Below are 25,929 nucleotides of genomic sequence, written 5' to 3'. Positions count from 1 at the left end.
TGATAACAGGGCAGTCCCAAAAAATATGATAATGATTTGCATTTTGATTTCCACAATTTCTCCAGCAAACAGGGAGGTTACTATCATAATGGGATTTCTGTGAGGGTGTAATAAAATATCTTATCAAGTTTTTCTATCCAAACTCCCTCCATTTCTGTGAACTGGTACACTTCCATTGATACCTCCATATTGTTGTCCATTCTTCCTCAGATATAATTATCCCTCCTTCCTTCTCCCATTTTGTTTTAATGTATGAAGTTGAATGTGTTTTAAGATTTGACAACCCCTTATACATGCTTGAAATGATTCTATTACCATTATCTGGATATTATGCTTTTCTAAAGAGCTCTATCAAGCATGTACTTGCCTTGGTTACATTCTTAAGCGTCTTATGAACATATTGTCGCATCTGTAAATACCGATAAAAATCTTGTTTTTCTAATAAGTGTTTCTCTTTAAGCAAGGAACAGTGTTCCTTCTTTCATTATGTTGCAAAGAACTGTTATTACTTTAGCTGTCCAGTCCTTAAATCTAGCATCCAATTTATTTGGTGTAAAATCCAAGTCATATGCACACCATTTAAGAATTGCAATATCTCCCTCTAGATTATATTCTTTTATAGTAGTTTTCCATATTTTAAGAGTCAATTTCACCCATGGGTTATCAATAGTATTTATGTACCTTTGCAGGTTGTTATCAGCCAAAATTGCTTGTATGGGGATGGGAAGTACCCGCTCCTCAATGTTTTTCCATTGAGCGTCATATGATGGGTTGCACCAACATATCACAGCTCTCAACTGTGCTGCAAAATAATAATCTCTAAGAGAAGGTATGCCCCATCCCCCCTTTTCCTTTGCTAATTGCAAAGTTTTGAGATGAACTCTAGGCCATTTACCCTGCCAAATATACCTTGATAGCATCTTGTTCCATTCATTGAACTGATTTTGATTAATCTTTATTGGTAGGGTCTGAAAGAGATATAACAGTCTGGGCAGTATATTCATTTTAATAGACTCAATCCTTGAACTGAGACTGAAAAAAGGAATCAGGTTCTATCTTGCCACATCTTCCTTAATTTTTTTATATAAAGGCTGATAATTACATTGTGATAATTTTGCCAAATCTTTTGGCATAATAATGCCAAAATATTTGAAAGACTCTGCGTGCCATACCCAGGGGTATCTACTTTCAGTTTCTCTTGGTGGGTTACAGTAATATGAAAGTAATTGGGTACTATCTATGTTGATCTTGTATCCTGATAATTGACCATATTGTTCAAAGGATTGCATCATTATAGGTAAAGAGTATGTTGGTTGCCCTAGATAGATCAAAATGTCATCCGCATAACAAGCCAATTTATGCTCTGTCCCTTTAATAGTAATTCCCCTGATATATTCATTTTGTCTGATGTATTGAGCTAATAGTTCCAGATATAACGCGAAGAGTAGCGGTGACTATGCACAACCCTTTCTAGGGTAAGACTATTTGATAAATATCCATTGATTTTAATCCCAGCATAGGATTGTCATATTGTGTCTGTAAAAGCAGAAAATATAATTTTCTGCAGTGTTCTGTACAAGTATTCTGTTCTGAGAAAAATTTCCAGAGTTAAGATGATGAGTGTTACTATTTGCTTCCACAATAGTAAATGCTGCTGGCGGAGGAGGCTTGCAGCTGTTTGTTGATGCAGGTGTTCCTGTAGATTCTCAAATGGTTCGACAGATTGTAGATGAAGCACTTGCTGAAACTATCGCTATAATACTGGGACAGCACCAGAGTGAAAGAAAAACACCAATACAGGAACTTACTCAACAAAGGACACCTTCGCTGGTAAGAAGTTCTATTGTTGCACAAAACATTGAGAGCCTGAAGACATTTATCTCAATACAGTATATAAGAATACAATCTGATATTGGGCCTGAAACCTGATCAAACATAAGCAGCTTAGTGTGGAACTGGGGTGTGATATGATCATGTCTGCTTATCATTTAGTTTCCTAGCTTGCATTGCAGTATGTGATGCATGTACGTTTACACTTATGATTGCTGGGCCTAAGCTGCAGCATCAGCAGTTGCATGTTTATTACAAAATCATGCCTAAAATTATGCTGGTGTTTCAAAATAATTATCTACTCCCCCAAGCTATCTGGCTCGATTGATATAAAAAAAAGTGGACATAATTCACATTAAAATCAATGCAGGGCTTGGTATTCATGTTATATTTTATATATCAATGAAAATACACAACTGAGCATTTTCTAATGCTTATTCTACTAGAAAGACGTTTCAAGTTAGCTAGATTAATTTGCCTACAATCCTTTAAAGAAGAATGTATTAATCATTCTTAGAAAAATTCCTCGGGATAAAAATTCTACTCTATGTTGTGTTTCTGAATCTTTCTATAATGGTCTTGGGGAGAAAAAGAGTTTAAGTATACCTACAAACATAAATAATTAGGAAGTATTACGACAGATGACCCCTTGAGCCAATTCTGCCATTCAATAAGATCATAGCTGATTCAATTTTAACTTCAAACCTGCATTTTCAACTGTCCCAAATAATCTTTCAGTACCTTCCTGATCAAAGATCTATTTATCTCTGCCTTAAAAGTATTCAAAGTATTAAAAGTATTGGGTATTAAAAGTATTCAAAAGCTCCTGACCCTGAGAAAGAAAAATATATCATCTGATCTCTGTCTTAAATGGGTGACCACTTATTTTTTTAAATAGTGACCTCTTTAGTTTTGTATTACAGTCACAGCAACTATTTCCACACTTAGCATCTGCTGTCATTCCAATCTCAGCACACTCCCCATGTGCACTAAGATTGACATGGGTCATTTGTAGAATTCAACTTAACCATATTATTGGAAGAAAATACTGCTGTTCTTTGGGGCACTCTTTTAGCCCTTCTATATGTGTTCACATCAGTAATATATTTTGGTGAATTGAATTAAATCTCCCACCAAGAGTTTATGTTAACAGTCATCAGATTGTGCTGCATTTTGATACTTGGGGTTGAAGGACTGTTCTTATAAATCACAGTGTATCTTCTTCTGCATCTTCCCAGTCATCAGATTTTGAGATTTGGTAGGGATTATTTTTGTATGCACCTTATATGTGATTAGTGGAACTAGTCTCAGGATTGTATTATGTAAGTAATCTTTCTGTAGAATCTTCCTATAAGGAAGCTAATTGGCCTTCATATGGCACTTCTCTGACAATCTAGCTTTGATAAAACACATGGTAGAGTGAATTGTGAACTTATCATTCGAAACTACACACAAGATAGCATAATATTTAGTTAGTTCAGAATATATTCATATTGTTTTCTGGTGACATGTTAAAATTGCACAGACCATTGGATAGAATGTATTACAGAAATTTTGGACTCAATTAACATTTAGACAGGCAAATATTTAGTAGGACTCACTTTATATATCAATGGAATAATTATTTAAAAGTATTTTTCACTACTATTCTGATATTTTTTCAAATAATATAAATCTATGGTGTATAAAAAGAGAGAGAACTAGACTTTTACCAGGCTTTTTACTTCATGTAAAGTGCAGGCAAATGTTTTTCTAACTAACTGCAAGCAAGATCTGTTTATTTCTAATTACTCCAGGCACATTTCCTTTCCTAGAATAGCAAGTTGATGATAGAAGCCATAATTAGCCATAATAAACCTGAAATATTTTAGTCTTTTCCTTTATCAATTGGTATCTTGGCCACGAGGGATGGAAAAATATAGGTTTTAAAGTGCATACTTCAAAATACAGTGTAGTAGAAATATAATGTTCATAGTTTGTGTTCAGCTTATTTTTGATTAAACTATGGGTATTGTGTTTGAATGCTTAACATTCAAGGCAACAAATTTGACATGATTCAATTTATAAATCTGGTGTAACTTTTTGTTTCCTTTATAGGTCAAGAATGTATTTATTTTTCTTTTTGTTTGCATAAGCTCTTTGTTCTTTGTGAAATGATTTTAAATGATAGATAAAGCATAACAAAATATTTCAGAAGACCTCTGCTAGGTTCTCTGGTGTTATTCTATGCCACACAATCCTCTTCTTTGGTATGTGCAAGGTTATTTCATCTCATTCAGGTGTTGCTGTCCCAGACTGGACTGGATATCAGCGAGTACTATAGTGCCTAGGACCTGGCTTAGAAATACTGAGGGGGCACAGTTGGGGACAGAGTATTGCTGAATCCATGAGCCTTTTATTTACTTAATCATTTGTAAAATAAAATTATTCAAAGTGATTGAAATAATCTAAAAAATTAAATAACAGTGTTAATTGAAAGGATGTTAAATTCTTTATGATCAAAAAAGTATTGAAATAAAATAAAGGGGGAAAAATATTTAGCTTCCCTACTGAAATGAAAAGTGTCTCAAATTCAAAATTCTTAGCTGGAAGTCTTGCCTCTGCCATTAGAAATCCTTCATTAGAACAAAGTGCCATATCCAGTGGTAACTCAATAAATCCTATCCTTAAGGTGGTCCATACAAGCACTTCAGACCTATTGGCCCAATATTTTCTCAACAGATCTAATTTACTGGATTTATTATAGACTTACTGTCAAATCTTAAGTCTTTTCTTTGCTACTGTGCTTCCACATGGTCATATTGTTGAGCTCCAAGAAAGAAGGTTGATAAACTTATCAAAGAATTAAATTTCAAAAGTCCTGTTACAATTACTCAGAATGAGTTGTCAATATCTTAAAAATAGTTTCCCTAAACATTACCATTGTAAATTCAACTTATCTCTGAACTCAAATCCAAACACTTAAAGAAGTTATAATCATCACCAAATGTTGATCTGTGTGTCTGGTTCATTTGAACTTTACCACTCTTACAGACAATGCTGATCCCAACACCAGATCCAACCCCCAGACAAACCCCATCACCTCCAACTGGAGAGGAAACCCGTATTCAAACCCCAGACGTCACACCCCAAGATTCTGTTGAGAATGAATCAGGGTCAGAGCCAGAATTGGAGCCTTTGATGAAATCAGCACTGAGTGAGTATGCTACATGTTTTCCATTAGATGCAGGATATTGTGGAATCTGCTTTGTGTCATATTCTTGAGTTTTTATTTGGATATTTAACATTCTCAAGCACGTTATATTATATTTCAACAATTATTGTAATAATTATTGCATAATAATTCCTTCTTATTATCAGTCTAATTTTTGTCTATACATGTCTACTTGATCCACGTTTAGCGAGATCTGACTGAGTGTATGTTTAGTTTAGGTTGGTCAGGTCTATATTATAATGATGCCTTTAATTTGGGAGAGGTGCTATTGGTCTGGGTCAGTGTTTTATCCAGGTCAGACTGACAAACACATAGTTTCAGATGGATTTATTTGATATCTTATTATCAAACAGATTAATGCTACGTTCAAGGTTGTTGTGTTTACGGTATAATGATAATTAATTTGAGCATGGGAAATATTACTGCTGGGACTCACATCAGATTCATATTGGAGTTGTGCTTCAACCTTATAATCTTCCATTCCCCATCAATATGTAAGTATAATTTCCCATGTGACAAAAATAAGTTTTGGTTCTGTAGAATAGTGGAGCGCTATGTTGCAGCGGCCTCTCCGGATCCAACAAATGGTGCAAATATGTGTCTTAAACATATTTCTTGTGATCACAAGACCTTGTTAGACATTGATAATATAAGATACCACAAGTCCAGTTAATTGGTTCATTGGTGAGTGGGGAGCTGCATGGCCTAGGTTATTGTGTAGACCAGGCCTTCATGCTGTGACATCACCTGTTATAGTCATTCAGGGGAAGAGGTGCTAGTGGCAGTGTAGGAGAGAACAGAGGCACAGTGCACATGCTGGAATCAGTGCTGAGTTGGGGGCTGGTCTCTCTAGGCTGGCCCCTGCAGGCCAGCTCTCCCATTGGGGATCTTTTCCAGCATTCATTCCCTGGGAAACAAGTAGGATTGCCTTCATCTGTGGTTGCCCAAGCGTGAGACAAGCTGATCTGCCTTAATCTGCAAATGACCCAGTGTGAGATGAGGAACTGCTATGTGCTTGTTCTTGCAGAAACATGGCCCAGGAAAATATCCCAGGCACTATCTTCAGGTCTTGCAACTCAGGGACTTGTGACTCTATTAATATTATTTTTATGTGCTATCATAACTATACAGTATGTGCTATGTTGTGTGTGTGACTGTATGTACTGTGTTTTGCATCTTAGCCCCAGAAGAATGCTGCTTTGTTTAACTGTCTATGTGTGTATGGTTGAATGACAATTGAACTTGAAGTTGAACCTTTAATAAGCAGTGCCGTAATAGGAAGTTTGTTTTTTAAGAGGAAAGAATGTACAGGCTCTCAAATTCACTTGGGATTCTCCTGATTTCCCAGTGGAACACCTATGGGAGTCCACCGGAACCTACAGCAAAAGAGCACAGATAGCTTGAATAAACTATTATTTCCCCATATCTTCTGCCATATTTGCAGCCTATTCATTGATGCTGAGAAGTTAAGTCATTAGTTTGTTGAAACGTATTAAGTCTAACTGACAATGCACTTAGCTGGAAAATGAGCTTCGACTCATAATCTGATTATATTTCTCAACATTTATTCAAGTCAAGGCAACATGAGTTCTATCAATGTAAGTATTCCATCAGGTTCAATGCTCCTGTCTATATTTGATCCAGTTTACCTCCTTATAATTCAAATTATTAAATGGAGGACTATTTCTAGCAAATGTAATCTTAAATAATTTTATTTCCTCTGTCTCTTGGAAGCTTACCAGCCACTCTACTTCTTGCTTATTAATTATCCAGCTGAGAGCTGTAATGGATTTGAAATGTTGTCATTAGCAATCCACTATAGTGGTTCCCAAACCTTTTGGGTTACTGCCCCCTTGGCTTACAGACCACATCAGCATCTCCCCCCTCTCCCTTTCCAGTCATTACATAAAAACTATATAGAATTTTGATTTATAATACACAGTGAAAGAAAATAGGAACTGCAATTTCAAGGCAGTGAAAAATAATTGCAAAAGTTATTCAAATCTATTTAAAGCTTCAAATAAAATTATTTCTTTATTTAATTAGAGTGAAAGTAATTTTCATTAGCAATGTTAGAGTGCACATTACTAATCCAAGTATTCACTACTTCATTGCTTTTTCATCTTTCAATGAGACGGACGGGCTTGGTGCAGTGATATCAGCTTCTTCACATCAGGCTGAATGTCACTGAGAACGAGTCTCAGATTGCCGTGTTTGGTAATTTGCAGTTTGTTTCATTTCTTTGAAAAAAGTTGGGCGACTGCACTGAAACCATGATCCACTAAGTGTGACGTTGTAAAGGCAATTAAGAACATCTTGACCTTTTTCCATAGTGCAGGACAGCATTTCTTTCTGCAACCAAAAATCTAGATACAATTTTGTAGTGAGATCAGGTCTTCATCCTTCCTGTTAATATCTCATTACAGGTGTTCAGGAATGGATTTATTACTCAATCTGGAATTTGGACCAAGAGAAGATCCTGAAATTTCTTCGTGCCTTTATGCATCTCAATCTCCCAAATGCCTTTATGCATCTCAAATCTCCCAAATGCCTTTATGCATCTCAAATCTCCCAAATGCCTTTATGCATCTCAATCTCCCAAATGCCTTTATGCATCTCAAATCTCCCAAATGCCTTTATGCATCTCAAATCTCCCAAATGCCTTTATGCATCTCAAATCTCCCAAATGCCTTTATGCAGCTCACCCTTTAGGTATGGATGGTTATGCGCATATGCAGACAAACGGCATTAGTTTAGATGGGCATCATGGTCAGCATAGACATGGTATGTCAAATTACCTGCAATACTTTTCTATGTTATATTTTCAGAGTGAAGATCACTTTTTTTGGTTTGGATGCGGTGAAATTTCTTCTGTCAGAGAATTATAATTATTTGGAAGTCTATGCTCTAGAAAAACACACACGGAACACTGGAGGAACTCAACAGATTAGGGAACAGTCAAAGTTTTGGGCTAAGACCCTTCTTCAGGATTGAGAAGGAAAGGGGAAGATGTCTGAATAAAAAGGTGGGGGAGGGGAAAGAGGCTAGCTGGAAGGGGACAGGTGAAGACAGGTGGCTAGGAAAGTTCTGATAGGAGAGGAGTAACAGACACAAAATGCTGGAGGAACTCAATAGGCTAGGCAGCATTTGTGGAAAAGAGTACATTGATGTTTTGGGCTGAGACCTTTTGGCAAGACTGCCAAAGGTTTTCAGTCTGAAACATCAACTGTACTCTTTTCCATAGATGCTGCCTGGCCTGCTGAGTTCCTCCAGCATTTTGTGTGTGTTATTTGAATTTCCAGCACCTGCAGATTTTACTTTGTTTGTGATAGGAGAGGGGCGTGGACAACAGGAGAAAGGGACGAGGTGGAACCCAGAGGAAAGTAATAGGCAGATGAGGAGGTAAAAGGTGAGAGTGGGGAATGGTGGGGTGGGGAGGGGAGAGTTTGTTCACTGGAAAAATTGATATTCATGCCATCAGGTCCAAGGGTACCCAGTCCTTCCAGGTGAGGCAACACTACGCCTGCAAATCTGTTGGGGATATCTATTGTGTCTGGTGCTCGTGATGCAGTCTCCTCTACATTGGTGAGACCCATCATAACTGGGGCACCGCTGCAGCAAGCACCTCTGCACCATCCGCCACAAGTGGGACTTTCTGGTGGCCTTACATTTTAATTCCGATTCCCATTCTGATGTGTCAATTCACGGTCTCCTCTTGTGCCAAGATGAGGCCACCCTCAGGATGGAGGAGCAACACCTTATATTCCGTCTGGTTACCCTCCAACCTGCTGGTCTGAATATCACCTTCTGATGAACAAATTACCCCCCACACTATTCCCCATTCTGACCTTTCTCTTCTCCTCACCTGCCTATTACTTTCTTCTGGTTCCCCTCCTCCTTCCATTTCTCCTGTTATCTCTTTTCCTATCAGATTCGTTCCTCTCTAGCCTTAGACTTTTCCCCACCCACCTAGCTTTGCCTATCACCTTCTAGCTAGCTTCTTTCTCCTCCCCACATCTTTTTATTCTGCCATCTTTCCTCTTCCTTCTCAGTCTTGAAGAAGGGTCTCGACCCAAAAGCTGTCTTATCTATTCATTTCTACAGATGCTGCCTGATCTGAGTTCCACAAGCATCTTGCGTGTGTAACTTTGTATTTCCAGCATCTGCATACTTTCTCATGTTTATGTTCTAGAGTGCTGTGGAGACAGAGACGTCGAATATATTCAAGATGGAGTTTGATCAATATTTAAGCAACAAGTCAAGTAGTCTGGGGAGAGTGGGAAAGTGGTGTTGAGATAACCAGGCTTGAGGGTGAATTAACTATTTGTGCTTCTGTTTCTTACATTTCAATGGAAAAAGTCTGTACAAATTCAGATGTATATTATTTAAGACTTTAAGAGGTTAGGGTTTATTCACGAGAGATGGGATGATAAATAGCATCAATGATATATGCTTTCCACATGTTCCGTCATGATAAAAAAGAGAGTTCAATGTTAGGTTAATCAAAAAATAAATAAGAGTAGAAACTAGAGAACAATTACAGAAGGTGCTTAGAATACAGAATTCTCAAGCAGAAACCATAGTTGAGAGGGGGATTCCAAAAATTATTTTAAAAAGACTTGAATAAGGAGGAACATTAACAACTATGGCAGAAGGACAGGATACGGGGATTAGACAGTGTGGCTTCTCTAGAGAAAATTGCTTGTATAGACTCTAACTGAATGACAGTTACATTTTATGAATTCTTGAGCAGTAGAACTGTTTTTAACTGAAGACAGCTTTTCTATTTTTTGAATGTAATTTTGCAAAATTTTGTACTTTAGCTATTGTGGAGACTATTCACAGAAGACTGTGTTGCTATGGTAACTAGCTACTCTATCAAATAGACTAGAGTAGATTGATACCAATAGTTTTCCTTCATGCTTCTCTTCCAGAAGCTTATGAGTTCAGCTAACCTGTCATGGAAACGCCAAGTTGATTGAAGGTGCTTCAAAGAGAAAAGTGGGGAAATTATGTGTAGTTCTCGCACAGAGAAAGAGACAGAGGAATGAGAACAATGACATATATAATCCCTCTATTCAGTGGCTGGAGAAGTAAATAAATAATTTAAGTATCGTGATTTTAAAAAGTAGGACAATTCTTTATTCTGTTACTTAAACAGGTTCCTGATGACTTGGAAATCACCTTCTGTTTAATACTCTGAAAGAGATGTTGAAAAGCTGCAAAGCTAATGAAGGAACAATTGTGATTCATAGTCATTCTGATAGAAGAAAAACTGAAAAAAGATGTGGGTGCAATTACAGGCAGATCAATGGTATCTGTTTCAGCAAAAATGCGTGGGCTTGGTTTTGTGTTCTTTAGTGCAGAACTGATAGCAATGCCTCACTGTTGAAATCTGTAGAATGGCATGCTCCCCTGTGAAATGTGGGAGATTGGGGAATTGCCAATTGTTTCTGACTAGTATGTCTGTAGGATACTTCTTGCGTGCATCTACCATGGACAAGGACATGGAAAATTATGAGTTTGGGTTAAGGATCCATGGTATCTCAGAGCATGAGAACATTATTTAGGAGAAAATCTTGGATGTCCTGAAATGCAAGAAGATGGTTAAATCATTGGGACATGCCCAGGTATATCACAGATGTTATGGGAAGTAAGGGAGGAAATTGCTGGAGCCCTGGCAGAGATATTTGTAACCTTGTTAGCCCTGGATGAGGTACTAGAAGATAGGAGTGGGGCTGATATTGAGCTTTTATTTAAAAAGGGCAGTGAATATAAACCAAGAACTACAGGCAGATGAACCTTATGTGAGTGGTGGAAAGGTTATTGGGGAGGATTCTGAGAAACCAGGGTTATTTGCATTTGGAGAGACAGGAGCTGAATGAGGACAAACAGCGTGGTTTTGTACATGGGAAATCATGTTTTTCAAAGTTGATTGAGTTGTGAAATTGGCTTGATGGGAAGAGATGGAGGGTGGTAGTGGAGTGTTACTTTTCATGTTGAAGGTCAGTAACCAGTGGTACATTATCAGGCTCGGTTCCATTGTTGTTTATCTTGAGATTGATTTGGATGAGAATGTAGGTGTCATGATTAGTAAGTTTGCAGACATCACCAAAGTTGATGGTATAGTGGGCACTGAAGAAGGATGTCTTCAATAAAATTGGATATTAATCCACTGGGAATGTGGGCAAGGGAATGGCAGTGAAATTTAACTCAGACATGTGCAAGGTGGTCCATTTTGAGAAGTTAAACCAGGGCAGGGCCTACAGGGGCCTGGGGAGTGTTGTTGAACAGAGACCTATGGTGCAAATACATAGTTCGCTGAAAGTGGCTACACAGGCAGACAGGGAAGTGAAGTATGGCACATTTACCTTCATTGTTGAGGTTTTGAGTACAGGAGTTGGCTTGTCATGTTACAATTGTACAAAATGTTAGTTAGACCATACTTGAGTATTGTGTGCATTCCTGGTTCTGCAGTAAGGCTGTAATTAGTTAGGGAGGATGTAGAAAAGATGCACAAGGACATTGTCTGGATCAGAGGACTTGAGTTATAAGGAGACATCAGATGGGCTGAGACATTTTCCTGAAACAAAGGAGACTGATAGGAGTATATAAAATTATGAGAAGCAGAAATTAAGGTTGATGGCCAGGGTCTTTTTCCTTAGGGGTGCCTAAAACTGGAGGGCATAGTTTATGGAGAGTGAAGAGGGTTAAAAGGGATCTGAGGAGTACATTTCTCACATATTCAAATCTGCAATGGGATGGTGGAGGCAGGTATGTGAATGAGCTAGTGATCTGGACATAATGTAGGCAAGAGGGACTAGCATAATGATGAGTGTAATCCAGTGGGCCGAAGGGCCTATTTCTATGGTGCACTGCAAGCAAATTCAGAATTCTTGCGTAATTTCTAAATTTGCAACCAAGTTACCCAGCAATTGGTCATTGATATTTTCACCGCTCGGCTCCATTAGTTGTGAAGGAATCCAATGGTAGAATGTGAAGTTGTGGCAATTTCCCAACAATTTCACTAAGAAATTGGCATGAACAACTTGCTGAAGTTCAAGTAGAAAAATAGGGAACGTTTCTGCATTGATATCAATGGAGGAGAATGGGTTTAAGAGATGAGGGTAAATGTTAGTATTTTTAGATGTTTAAATATGTTTAGATGGTTTGTGTTTAAATTTTTTGCATATTTGATTATTCAGATGTTTAAATATATCAACAGTTGTGACAGCCAAAGGGCACAGCTTGACATTTTGTCAGTTTAGTTCACTTGGCCATCTCATGGTTTTTTTTGTCAATCTAGCCAGCAGGGTCCAACTCTGTCACAATCAACAGCACCCTGATCCTTTCCTGTCTGCCATACTGTTGTCCGTTTGTTGCTATTTTTATGTCATGACACTGTTCAGGGCCTCATCACTATGGTTGTTTAGCAAAGTTATTACTGCTTTGTCCAGCAAAGTTACTGAGATGGGTGTAAAAAAAATGGTGCTGATATAGTTCAGAGATCACCATTGACTACAAAATCCAGCCATTCATAAAAGTAAAGGTCAGTCTCAATTGTTCATTATTACTCTTATAGTTGTAACATAATCAATAATACCCATTTCTTTTAACAGTCGTGGATGATATTGGACTGAAACCTGCAGAAAAATCTAGCCCTGTTGTTACTCCTGTTATTACGCCAATTCCTACTCTTTCAAGAGTATCCACACCTTCGCCGACTTCACAGCCAGCCTTGAGGACCAATTCAGTGCTGTTGCAGAAGCTTCCAAATCCCTGGGGAGATGCAGAGCTCCCTCTAGAGGAAGAAAATCCGAGCCCAGCACAAGTAGCAGCACCACAGCAAAGAGGCATGTAAGTGAAAATGTAATGCTTCCTACCAGCATATCTTGGTAAATGTAATCTTTTTTTAAAATCTTATTTGCTTTTTTCACGTCTGTATTAATGTCATCAAATCCTCTTGATTGGTTAAATACCCTAGGGCACAACTGAAAATTGGCACAGACTGTTAATAATAAAAATTAAAGTATACAGATGCATTTTGACTACAGCCTAAATTCATGAGTATATGTAAAGATAAAAAATGTTTAATGGAGCCAAAGGAGGAAGCTCTGGACAGGGATGCATAAGAATGACAACACACACAAAATGCTGGTGGAACACAGCAGGCTAGGCAGCATCTATAGGGAGAAGCACTGTTGATGTTTCGGGCCAAGACCCTTCGTCAGGACTAACCGAAAGGAAAGATAGTAAGAGATTTGAAAGTAGTGGGGGGAGGGGGAATTGCGAAATGATAGGAGAAGACCGGAGGGGGTGGGATGAAGCTAAGAGCTGGAAAGGTGATTGGCGAAAGTGATACAGAGCTGGAGAAGGGAAAGGATCATGGGACGGGAGGCCTCAGGAGAAAGAAAGGGGGAAGCATCAGAGGGAGATGGAGAACAGGCAAACAACTAAATATGTCAGGGATGGGGTAAGAAAGGGAGGAGTGGCATTAACGGAAGTTAGAGAAGTCAATGTTCATGCCATCAGGTTGGAGGCTACCTAGCCGGTATATAAGGTGATGTTCCTCTAACCTGAGTTTGGATTCATCTTGACAGTAGAGGAGGCCATGGATGAACATATCAGAATGGGAATGGGACGTGGAATTAAAATGTGTGGCCACTGGGAGATCCTGCTTTTTCTGGCGGACCGAGCGTAGGTGTTCAGCGAAACGGTTTCCCAGTCTGTGTCAGGTCTCACCAATGTATAAAAGGCCACACTGGGAGAACCAGATGCAGTATACCACACCAGCCAACTCACAGGTGAAGTGTCGCCTCACCTGGAAGGACTGTCTGGGGCCCTGAATGGTGGTGAGGGAGGAAGTGTAAGGGCAGGTGTAGCACTTGTTCCGTTTACAAGGATAAGTGCCAGGAGGGAGATCGGTGGGAAGGGATGGGGGGGGACGAGTGGACAAGGGAGTAGATTTCCTCGTGTTTGCTAAAAAAGTTAATGCCCCTCCTCCCCTTCTTACCCCATCCCTGACATATTTAGTTGTTTGCCTGTTCTCCTTCTCCCTCTGGTGCTCCCCCACTTTTCTTTCTCCTGAGGCCTCCTGTCCCATGATCCTTTCCCTTCTCCAGCTCTGTATCACTTTCGCCAATAACCTTTCCAGCTCTTAGCTTCATCCCACCCCCTCCGGTCTTCTCCTATCATTTTGCATTTCCCCTCCCCCCACTAGTCCTGACGAAAGGTCTCGGCCCGAAACGTCAACAGCGCTTTTCCCTATAGATGCTTCCTGGCCTGCTGTGTTCCACCAGCATTTTGTGTGTGTTGTTTGAATTTCCAGTATCTGCAGATTTCCTCGTGTGATGCATAAGAATGGTTGGGTACCAAATTTGTAATGTCAACATCAAAGGAGAGGAGGAGATTGCCTGTCGAGGATAAAATATGTTATCTGGCCTATGTTACCAATGTACACTTATTTCTGTGCAGAACAAACCCCGTGCAGAGGTAAATGTTGTCACAGAAGTGGATGTAGTTAGCTACATTTCTGCAGAAAATGTGCAATTGGCTTGATGCTGTAAGCAGATGAAAAAAGAAGTTGAAATTGATGGGAAGGGTTTGGAATTATGCACATAGTCAAAGATTTCTTCATTAGTAATCTAGATTGAATTTAGTCTAATTCAACACTGAAAACTAAATGAAGAATACAGACAAATAAAAGCATATATTTATGTAACAATTGGAAGGGTCTTTAATCAGTGCTGATGTTTATATGTTTTTTAAAAAATTATATCTTCCTTTGAGGAGAAATTGCAAATCTTAATATGGCGTTTTGTCCTAAGGCTACTTCATTCTTGCTAATTTCCCTTGAATATACTATATAATGATAATTTTTTCACAATATCAGGTAAATTTAAAGAGAAAAATTTAAATGTGCAGATGTTCACACATCATCAATATTCATAGAATTCCATTGCCTGCTAGTCTTACAAAGCTTTGGCGTTTTAAAATACACATTGAACCATCTTTTGTTCCTACATCGTTTGTGCTCTTCTATTTTCTGGCCTTGTATACAATCCAGATTCACCTTTAAAGCTTAGAAATTTTTCTGGTAACTGGAATGTAAAGAAACTGAAGACATTCTACAATATATAACGAAGTAATGTGAATGCAAACTGTTGCTGTATTTATTTTTTGCTGCCTATTTCTTCCCATTTCCTTTCCTCTTTAAAAAGTAATGCTGGGTGGTGGAAAGTGTACACCTTGGTTCAGTTCAGTTTTGAAGAACACAAACCAGTTAATGACAGCTGGCCTTTTACCTCCTGTCCAGTTTTATTTCCATTGAACTTAATAGGAATGAAAGTCACGTATAGTGTTTGACCAGCTGTCATGCAGATAGTGAACACTTTATGCTTTCAACAAAGTTTAAAATAACCACAATATCTCAAGTTGAATATGCTGTATATTTGCTCTTTATATTGTGAAGGTCACGGGAAAATAGTTTTTCCAGCTCTTTTATGTTCTAACCAGTAGTCATCCTCACGTAGCAAACATCTCTGGAATATTACTACTGCAGGTAGTTGAAAGACATGTTGTGATCTGCTATTGCATACTTGGTGAAAAATGCAAATTAGGCATTTTAACAATTTGATATCTGGCTGTAAAATTGGTCTTTGTCAATGTGCAAAAGATGTAAGAGCCACCATCTGACAGTTTTTGTTATGTTGTATGGGGCCACAATGGCAGTTACCTCTGAGTGACAGCTGGTACTTCATCCAATTTACTAATACAATTTAATTCCATAATCATTGTGAATTTATAGTATCTACCATGTTTGTCCTGTAGCTTGTAGTATAATAAAATCTAGTATCATGACAATTCAAACCATATGTTACAAACCAGTTTGGTACACATCATGTGATTCAATTAAAGGAGCTTTCTGGTGATTATTATGCATCATCTGTAAAAAACTGAATAAAAATGCCCTGTAAGAAGTGCCTTAAATATCATATGGAATAATAGATTGATGAGCATAATTTAATACATCTTGTTACTTATGTGATACTGGTAAGCTCAGTTCTGGTCATCTCACTACAGGAAGGATGTGGAAACTATAGAAAAGGTGCAGAGGAGATTTACAAGGATGTTATCTGGATTGGGGAGCATGCCTTATGAGAATAGGTTGAGTGAACTTGGCCTTTTCTCTTTGGAGCGACAGAGGATGAGAGGTGACCTGATAGAAGTGTATAAGATGTTGCGAGGCATTGATTGTACGGATAGTCAAAGACTTTTTCCCAGGGCTGAAATGGCTAACACAAAAGGGCACAGTTTTAAGGTGCTTTGAAGTAGGTACAGAGGGGTCAGGGGTAAGTTTTTACACAGAGAGTGGTGAGTGTGTGGAATGGGCTGCTGGTGACTATGGTGGAGGTGGATACAATAGGGTCTTTTAAAAGACTCCTGGATAGTTACATGTAGCTATTATTACCCTGGGTAATTTCTAAAGTAAGTCATGTTTGGCACAACATTGTGGACCAAAGGGCCTGTATTGTGCTGTAGGTTTCCTATGTTTCTATGTTCTATGTCACAACGAGTTTATCTTTTTATCCGATGCCTTGAGCTGTTACTACTTTTTGACACAGTCCAGCCAAAAATTTATCCTTCTTCTGTGTACTTAGTGTGAGAATCAGAGTAGTATTTGTGATTTAAATTACTTTTTTAGATCTTTACTGGGTTAATTGATCACCAGAAGTTAAAGGAACTGAGACCAAAGGTGGACTTATTAGGTTTGGAACTCACAGGACAACTGAACAGTCAGAATTGGAAATTGTGCAATAGAACAACAGTTAGGAGACGAAACATAGGAGGGCTCATCCACATGTTGGGTGAAGCTCCAAATTAAACCAGGTGCAATTATGCTGATGGGTTTATACAATAGGCCCACTAATCACTAAGGAGTGGAGGAACAGATATATAGATTATATTATGGAAAGGCGCATGAGCCACAGAGGATTGTCATGGTGGGGACTTTAACTTCTCCTGTATTAATTGGAACTTCCTTAATGCAAGAGGCTTAGATGGTGTGGCATTTTTTTCAAGAACGGTTTTTGAAACAGCATTGGACAATCAACTAGAGTTGAAAACATATGAGAATTGTTTTTGGGAAATGAGCCAGGGCCAGGTGACAGATCTGATAATGGGTGATCATTTTGGGAATAGTGACCACAACTCATTATGTTTTAACATAGATATGAGTAAGAATAAAATTGAATCTTACTGGAAGGTACTAAATTGGAAGAGGACAAATTACTACAGGATAAGACAGAGACTAAGGAGCTGCTGCTGTCAGACAATTCCATGTCTGATATGTGGGAGTTGGTTTGGGATCACTGATCAGAGTTCGAGGGCAGCATGTTCCAAAACAGAGTAAGGACGAGGACAATAATGTAATGGAACCCTGGAGGATCCAAGGGTTCCTAAATTTAATGAGGAAGAATACAGGTTTAGAAAGCTAAAATCAGACTGAGCCCTTGTGGAATATGATAGCTAAAAAGTGCTAAATTAGGTGATTGGGAAGGCCAAAGGAGCCTACAAAATGTCCTTGTTGAGTAGGATCAAGGAGAATCCCAAAATATAGAAGCATAGAAAATAGGTGCAGGAGTAGGCCACTTGACTCTTCGAGCCTACACTGCTATTCAGTATGATCATGGTTGATCATCCAACTCAGAACCCTGTACCTGCCTTCTCTCCATACCCCTGATCCCTTTAGCCACAAGGGCCATATCTAACTCCCTCTTAAATATAGCCAATGAACTGGCCTCAAAATATGTTACACTTAATTTAAGAAAAAGAGAATAAGCAGAGGGAGTGTAGATCCACTCAAGGATAAAGGAGGGAATTTGAGCTTGGAGTCAGAAAAAATGGCTGAGGTATTAAATGAGTACTTTGTGTTTGTATTTACTGTTAAGAAGGATTTAGAGTATAGTGAAGGTAGAATGCCAAATGTGCTGGGGCATTTTGTAATTAAAGATAAGGTAGTGCTGGATCTTTGGAAAGTGTTAAGTCCCCAGGGCCTGATGGCATATATCACCAGAATATTGAAAGAATCAAGTGAGGAGGCTGGGGGCTTTGACAAAGATCTTTGTTATCACTACCAACAGGCAATGCTAGCAGGTAGCAAATGTTATGTGTTTCTTCAAGAGAGGAAGTAGAGATTATTGAGGTACCTCTAGGCCAGTAGCCTCACATTAGAGGTAGTGAAGCTGTTGAAGAGGGTACAAGGGATTGGATTTATGCACGTTAAAAACTACATGGCCTGCTTAGGGGCAGTCAGCATGACTTTGTGCAGGGCAGGCAGGTCATGCCTTACAAACTTAATAGAGCCTTTTGAGGAGGTGACAAAGGATCTTAATGAGGGTAAGGCAGTGGACATTATCTACATGGACTTAGGTAAGGCATTTGAGAAGATTGGTAGGTTCATTCAGGAGATAAAGATGTACAAGATCCAGACTGAATTGCAAGTTTGGATTCAAAACTGGTTTTCCCTTAGGAGACAGAAAGTTGATGTGAAAGGTTGTTATTCTGCCTGGAGGTGCATAAAGAATAGTGTTTTGCAAAGGATTAGTGCAAGAACCTCTGTTGTTCATGATTTATGTCAGTGACGATGATGATAACGAGATGGGTGACTTGCAAGTTTGAAGATGACACCATGATTGGCGAAGTTGTACACAGTGTAAAGTGTACACATCAAATAATACAGTGGGATGTACAAGTGGGCAGAAAAGTCACAGATAGAGCATAATTTGGGCAAGTGGTGTTGCACTTTATGAGTCAAATGAAAGGAAAAAGTATATAGTTAATGAGAGGCCCTTTAATAGGTACAGAAGGTTTATGGGGTTCAGGTCCATGGTTCACTGAAAGAGACTATGCAAGTGGATAAGGTGGTAAAGAATGCATAAAGCACACCTGCCTTCATTGGCTGAGGTGTTGAGTATCAGAGTAAGGAAGCCATGCTGCAACTATATAAAAATTCAGTCAGCCTGGACTTGGTGCATTGTGTACCGTTCTAGGCACCCTGTTATAGGAAGGATGTGGAGACTGTGGGGAGGGTGTAGACGTGTTTCCCTGGATGCAGCCTGGATTAGAGAGTATGAACTTTAGGGAAAGGTCGGACTGATTTGGGTTGTTCTCCCTAGAGTGTCAGGAGGTTAAGTTGAGATCTGACAGAGGTTCTTATGAGAAGTATAGATAAGGTAGACAGCAGAATCTTTTCCTCAAGGTAGCAATGTCAAACACCAGGAGCCATGCTTTTGAGTTAGAGGGGTAAAGTTTAAAGATGAAGTGAGAGGCAAGTTTTTTTTCAATGCAGATAGTGTTAGGTACTTGAAGTAGGTTACCAATGGTAATGGTGGAATCTGACAGTATGGTGGAGCTTAAGAGGCTTTTGGATATACACACGAATATGAAGGGAATGCAGGAATATGGATGATAAACAGGAGGACGTTTGCTTTAAATTGGCATCATGATTGGCACAATATCATTGGCTGACACTCCAAGGAAAACAATCCCATTTTGTCCAATCCTTGTTTCCATGTCAGTGTGGACATAGTGGAGGAATACAAATACCTGGGAATACGAATTGACAATAAACTGGACTGGTCAAAGAACACTGAGGCTGTCTACAAGAAGGGTCAGAGCCGTCTCTATTTCCTGAGGAGACTGAGGTCCTTTAACATCTGCTGGACGATGCTGAGGATGTTCTACGAATCTGTGGTGGCCAGTGCTATCATGTTTGCTGTTGTGTGCTGGGGCAGCAGGCTGAGGGTAGCAGACACCAACAGAATCAACAAACTCATTTGTAAGGCCAGTGATGTTGTGGGGGTGGAACTGGACTCTGACGATGGTGTCTGAAAAGAGGATGCTGTCCAAGTTGCAGCTATCTTGGACAATGACTCCCATCCACTCCATAATGTACTGGTTAGGCACAGGAGTACATTCAGCCAGAGATTCATTCCACCGAGATGCAACACTGAGCGTCATAGGAAGTCATTCCTACCTGTGGCCATCAAACTTTACAACTCCTCCCTCAGAGTGTCAGACACCCTGAGCCAATAGGCTGGTCCTAGACTTATTTCCAATTGGCATGATTAACTTATTATTATTTAATTATTTATGGTTTTATATTGCTATATTTCTACACTATTCTTGGTTGGTGCGACTGTAACGAAACCCAATTTCCCTCGGCATTAATAAAGTATGTCTGTCTGTAATAACCACTACACTCCAATCCAGGTAACATCCTGGTGAACCTCTTCTGTATCCTTTCCATTCCTTCACATCCTTCCTAATAGTGACCAGGTAGTCAAAATATTCAACTATAATACTCCAAATATGACTGATCAAAAGCTTTATACAGCTACTACATGACATGTCAACTTTTATACTCAATGCCCTGACTGATGAAGCCAAGCATGCTGTACATCTTCTTAAAAACCCTAACAACTTGTGTAGTCATTTTTGGAACTTTTCATGCATCTCACCATTGTAACATCACTCAAATTATTTTTCTCTTCTGTGTTCCACTTTTGCTTTTGTTATCTTCACTTGACCATTTGTCATAAATATTAAATTTTGCTCATTAAGTATATATCATTCAGGATTTGCACAAGCCACACTACCAGTTTGATATGATTTTACTTGATCTTTAATTGTAAATTCTATTTTGCTGTTATATTCTATTTAACTTTCTCACTGGTGAAATAATCCAATCACCGAAAGCTCACTTACACAATTATTTGTTTATGCTTTTGCCTTCTTATGTTTATTCACAAAATTGTATTTGCACAAGCTTTTCACCTTTGTCTAAACTGACTTTTTTGACAATGAATTGCAAGCCAATCATCAACAAGTCTTTGCGTATGTCCTAATTGTTAATCCTTCAGAAAAGATGAGATCACTCGTTAACTACATGCATGTCCCGGCTGTCAGCATCTGTCATGCTATCAGCCATCAACAAAGAATTTTGGAGACAAGTGTGTTCCTGATGTCTTGTGATCTGAGAAGGGTCAAAAAAAAGAGTACTTTAAAATATCTTGATGTATGTTAGTGAGTGGCAATGAATGTGGCTTGCATGCTATTTTTAAAATTTCTGATCAAAGAGATGTGCTCTTTTTACCATTATCTTATGAAAATTAGAAGCCTTTGTTTTCCTTTTAGGTGATCAATGTAAAGCATAAAATGAAGTCAGCATAACAAATATATCACCTCACCATTCCAACTGTCCCAATACGTGTCAAATCTATTTAATTTATGTCAAAGTCCCCTTTTCTATGAATTGCGAATATAAGACTTCAGAATCATCACTTCATTTGATATCAACCTTATTGTCTTGTGATTCTATATTTTATGAAAGACTTGGTTTAGAACTAAGTTCTGGTTGAACTTGTTCTGGCTGAGTTAGTCCTGGCCCAGTGGCAGGAAGTCCCAAGCAATGAGAGATCAAAGCAGATAAAGGTATGACATGGGATGATGATGAGCCACATCAACAGAATTAGGTCCATTAGGCTTTCAGAGTTCAGGTTTATCTCTTGAAATAATTATTTCTCATCTGGATTTATATATTTATAAAAGATATTACATTTGTCTATTTATACTTACATTTCAGAGCTATTTCATGAGCATTTTAATATTATTACTGTTTGTTCATTAATTTTTATTATGATCTGTTTCAGTATCATGTCAGTAGCAAAAGATGAAGAACCTGAGAACTTAATTCAACCTCCTCTACCTACAACTGCCTCTGAGTTTCTTCCATCACATGTGCAAGCTCCAGCACCCCCTCGTCAATCACTGGCTCACTCGGCGTCCACTGAGGAGAGCAGCTCAACAATCTCTGTTACTGAAACCGAGACTGCTGATCGAAACATTTCTGAAGGAGAGATCCTAATAAGCCATGAGCAGATGGCTGCAGCAAACGGTATGACTATTGAAGACCATTAACAGTGCATAATCCTTAATTATGTAGGAAGTAGAATGTTACACAGTACTATAGAAATAGAATTATGTGCCATGTTGAAAAATGCTAGCCATAGTTCACTGAAAGCTAAATAGATTAGAGAATGGAAAGATGCAGGATATAAGTTATCTTTTCAGCTTATCATATGTTTGAATTGAATGCAGATGAATGGGTTGAAGGTTTAGTTTTTTGGTTGAGAAATGCTGAATGATTTGAGTTTGAACAGTTTCATCCATATGGTAGTGAAAGTAGATACATGATATAAGAGTGCCCAGTTAAAGATAAATTACTCTACTTCAAATCAGCCACTGAGAAAAACCAAAACACTTTTTTTGTGCACCAGGTAAGCATAACAGTTTGAGCTGTATGATTCAATACAATAGACAGAATCATAAAGTCATACAGCATGGAAGCATGCCATTCTGCCCATAACATCCATGCTGACAAGTGGGCACCCACCCATATTAATTTCCATCTTCTAGTACTTGGCACATATCCTTCAACTTACCATAGAACCATAGAACACTGCAGCACAGTACAGGCTCTTCAGCCCTCCATGTTGTGCCGACCCACATAATCCTTAAAAAAAAGTACTAAACCCACACTGCCCCATAACCCTCCAATTTTCTTTCATCCATGTGCCTGTCCAAGAGGCTCTTAAATACCCCTAATGGTTTAACCTCCACCACCATCCTTGGCAAGTCATTCCAGGCACTCACAACTCTGTGTAAAAAAACTTACCCCCGATGTCTCCCCTAAACTTCCCTCCCTTAATTTTGTACATATGCCCTCTGGTGTTTGCTATTGCTGCCCTGGGAAACAGGAACTGACTATCCACCCTATCTATGCCTCTCATAATCTTGTAGACCTCTATCAAGTCCCCTCTCATTCTTCTACGCTCCAAAGAGAAAAGTCCCAGCTCTGCTAACCTTGCTTCATATAACTTGTTCTCCAAACCAGGCAACATCCTGGTAAATCTCAAACACAAGGAAATCTGCAGATGCTGGAAATTCAAGCAACACACACAAAATGCTGGTGGAACGCAACAGGCCACCAGCATTTTGTGCATGATCCTGGTAAATCTTCTCTGCACCCTCTTCATAGCTTCCACATCCTTCCTATAATGAGGTGACCAGAATTAAACACAATACTCTATGTGTGGTCTCACGAGAGATTTGTAGAGTTGCAACATGACCTCTCTACTCTTGAACTCAATCCCCCTGTTTATGAAGCCTAGCATCCCATAAGCCTTCTTAACTACCCTATCAACCTGTGCAGTGACCTTGAGGGATATATGGATTTGAATCCTAAGGTCCCTTTGTTCATCCACACTATTAAGTAACTGACCATTAATCCTGTATTCAGTCTTCTGGTTTGTCCTTCCAAAATGCATCACCTCACACTCGTCCAGATTGAACACCATCTGCCATTTTTCTGCCCAACTCTGCAGCCCGTCTATATCCTCTTGTAACCTTCGACAACCTACAGCTCCATCCACAGCTCCTCCAATCTTCGTGTCATCCGCATACTTACTCACCCATCCTTCCGCCTCTACATCCAGGTCATTTATAAAAATCACAAATAGCAAGGGTCCCAGGACAGATCCCTGCAGCACTCCACTAGTCAACTTCTATACTTTTCAGGAGTTTGTCTAGGCATCTCTGATACTGTTGGTGACTCTGCTTCCACTGCTCTCTCTCTGACATTGTATTTCTTTCCTAAACTATTCCAACATCATCTCATCCTAGTGTTTATGACATTGGTGGCTCCATTAAATTTAGAAGGAGTTTGGGAATTTAAGGGAATCTGTTGATATGTTTTTGTGCCAGAAAGTGGCACCATTGATAACTGTGGTATATTTGAATGGTGGAGTAGGCATGAGAAACTGAATGTCCTATCACTGTTTCTTTCTTGTGCACCTTCCCAGTACTTTTCTTTGCCTATATTCTCTGTAAAAGTTAATAACTACATTGCAGTACATTTTTCCTTGCCTATATGGGCATGGTGTCTAGGTGGTTGAAGACTTCTAATATGGCTTCTAATAAGACTTCTAATATAGCCAGCATTAACAATGCTGCCTCACAGATCAAATAATCAAGTTCTAATTCTGACTCAAACAGTTTGCACATTCTGTCTGTGATTATGTGGGATTCCAAGGACTGAAGTGTCTTCCCTCTTGTCAAAGATAGGTAGGTTAACTGGCAATTGTAAATTGGCCCGAGTGTAGATGGGTGACATATCAACCAGGAGGATTGAATAGTTGACAAAGAAATAAATGCAGGACTGGGATTGATGGAAATGTTGTAAGAACAAACATGGACTCAATGGGCTAAATGTTTTCCTTTGTGTCATAAAGAATTATGGGAATATCAAAAGAGAGGCAGCTGTGCACAGGAGGCCAGAGTCTGGAGAGGTGAGATCATTAAGAAACTTAAAATTGAGGATGAAAATTAAGCACTGAGGCCAGCAAGAAAAGAGTGAAGGATACATTGTTCTAGACTGGTATATGATAAGGAAGGCAGATGTTTCTAAGATCTGAACTTGATCAAAATTAATGCTCTTGGAGGATGGGCGATCACCCTAGAAGAATAATTTTCCCAGTGGCCTTAATTATACTTAGCATCAATTATTTATATATTTGACACCAGACTACAAAAATAGACACTCTAAACCAAGCTTTGTCATGACAAGAGGTTACCAGTGAACATAGATAATGCTTCATGATGTTCTCCAAATTTCCTTAAGTTATGTAACATTTTCACTAACTCAGGGAATCCTTGGTCTTTGACCACTTCAGTGAAGGTAAAACATTCTGGCTGGTATTGGGACCCTTGAGTCCATTTATTGGGAGAAGTATTTCACAAGCAACTCGCCTGTCCATGCTGTCGAGCACCTTTCACGCCATCTTTGGCAGAATCAGTGGGACTCACATTAGCCCATCAGCCATTTTGAAACCCAGAGAATGGAGTGGAAGCAAGCTTTCTTTGATTTCAAAGAGCCACCTAGGAGAGGAGAGGGTGAGGCCTTAATACCAACTGAATTGAATATTTAGCAGATTGGTTTAGTAGTCTTTTGGGATTAGATCTAAAATCAGCACCAAAATGATGTGACAGGCACTGCAGGAGTTTTGCCCTCGTATTTTCCAGTGAGTACTGAATAGACAATATATGTAATTATGGTATGTGTAGGAGGGAATAATTTTCATTTCAGAAAATCATTATAATTTTGAATTTCAGTATGAGTAATTCTCATGCCTGTGTGATTCTGAATTTTCTCTGTTCTGGTGTGTAATTGTCATCATTTTTTCAGCCTTAGCAGAAGGAGGTATATTTCTTCCAAACTTCAGTGATAGTCTGTCTAGTACACTCCTGGATGCTCAAGAAATGGTAAGTTTGCAAAAACTGGGTTTTTTTGCAATTTGTCTGGCAAATTCTTTGCATTAAAATTCACTGCTATCCTTACCATTTTTTTAATTTTATTTCCTTTGTGTTTTCCCTCTGCATTCTGTTTCAATGCCTTTGTATTAAAAAAGAGGAAATCAGCCAGTGTTTCAGATACTAATTGCTACCTAATGACCCCCACTAGAAATGGAAGTATCAATGTCAACAGTGGACAGGAACAGGCTCTATAAATAAATGCCTGTGAGCATTCACTGTATTAATTATGGTTAAATAATGGCAATTTGGCTGAAGTGTTGCAGGCTGAAGAGCAGCTAAGGTACCCCCATCTTAAAATTAATGTATTCAGAAAGAGAACAGGACACAGAATTGGTAAGAGAAACAGAGAGGAGTAAAATAAGATCTGAAATATTATCCCTTTCCATTATCAACCCTAAGTGTCATCGAGCTTGAGTGCTAGACATTCTTTATTTCTATTCCGACTGAATATT

The 25,929-nt window shown here is 38.8% G+C and overlaps 1 protein-coding gene across 2 annotated transcripts in view; it reads left to right on the top strand.

Annotated features, from left to right (window-relative positions):
- Window positions 1–25,929, top strand: part of kiaa0586 (KIAA0586 ortholog) — a 524,067-nt gene that overhangs the window by 403,932 nt on the left and 94,206 nt on the right. For both annotated transcript variants that reach the window (XM_059957145.1, XM_059957155.1), the window contains 5 exons: window positions 1,646–1,830; window positions 4,864–5,026; window positions 12,664–12,901; window positions 21,757–22,001; window positions 25,350–25,426. In XM_059957145.1, the coding sequence (XP_059813128.1) occupies window positions 1,646–1,830; window positions 4,864–5,026; window positions 12,664–12,901; window positions 21,757–22,001; window positions 25,350–25,426 (908 nt within the window). The remainder of the gene's footprint in view (window positions 1–1,645; window positions 1,831–4,863; window positions 5,027–12,663; window positions 12,902–21,756; window positions 22,002–25,349; window positions 25,427–25,929) is intronic.

This window comes from Hypanus sabinus, chromosome 2, assembly GCF_030144855.1.
Source record: "Hypanus sabinus isolate sHypSab1 chromosome 2, sHypSab1.hap1, whole genome shotgun sequence".
In the NCBI taxonomy this organism is placed as follows: domain Eukaryota; kingdom Metazoa; phylum Chordata; class Chondrichthyes; order Myliobatiformes; family Dasyatidae; genus Hypanus; species Hypanus sabinus.
Note: the sequence above shows the minus strand (reverse complement) of the source record. Positions and strands in the feature narration are given on the sequence as shown.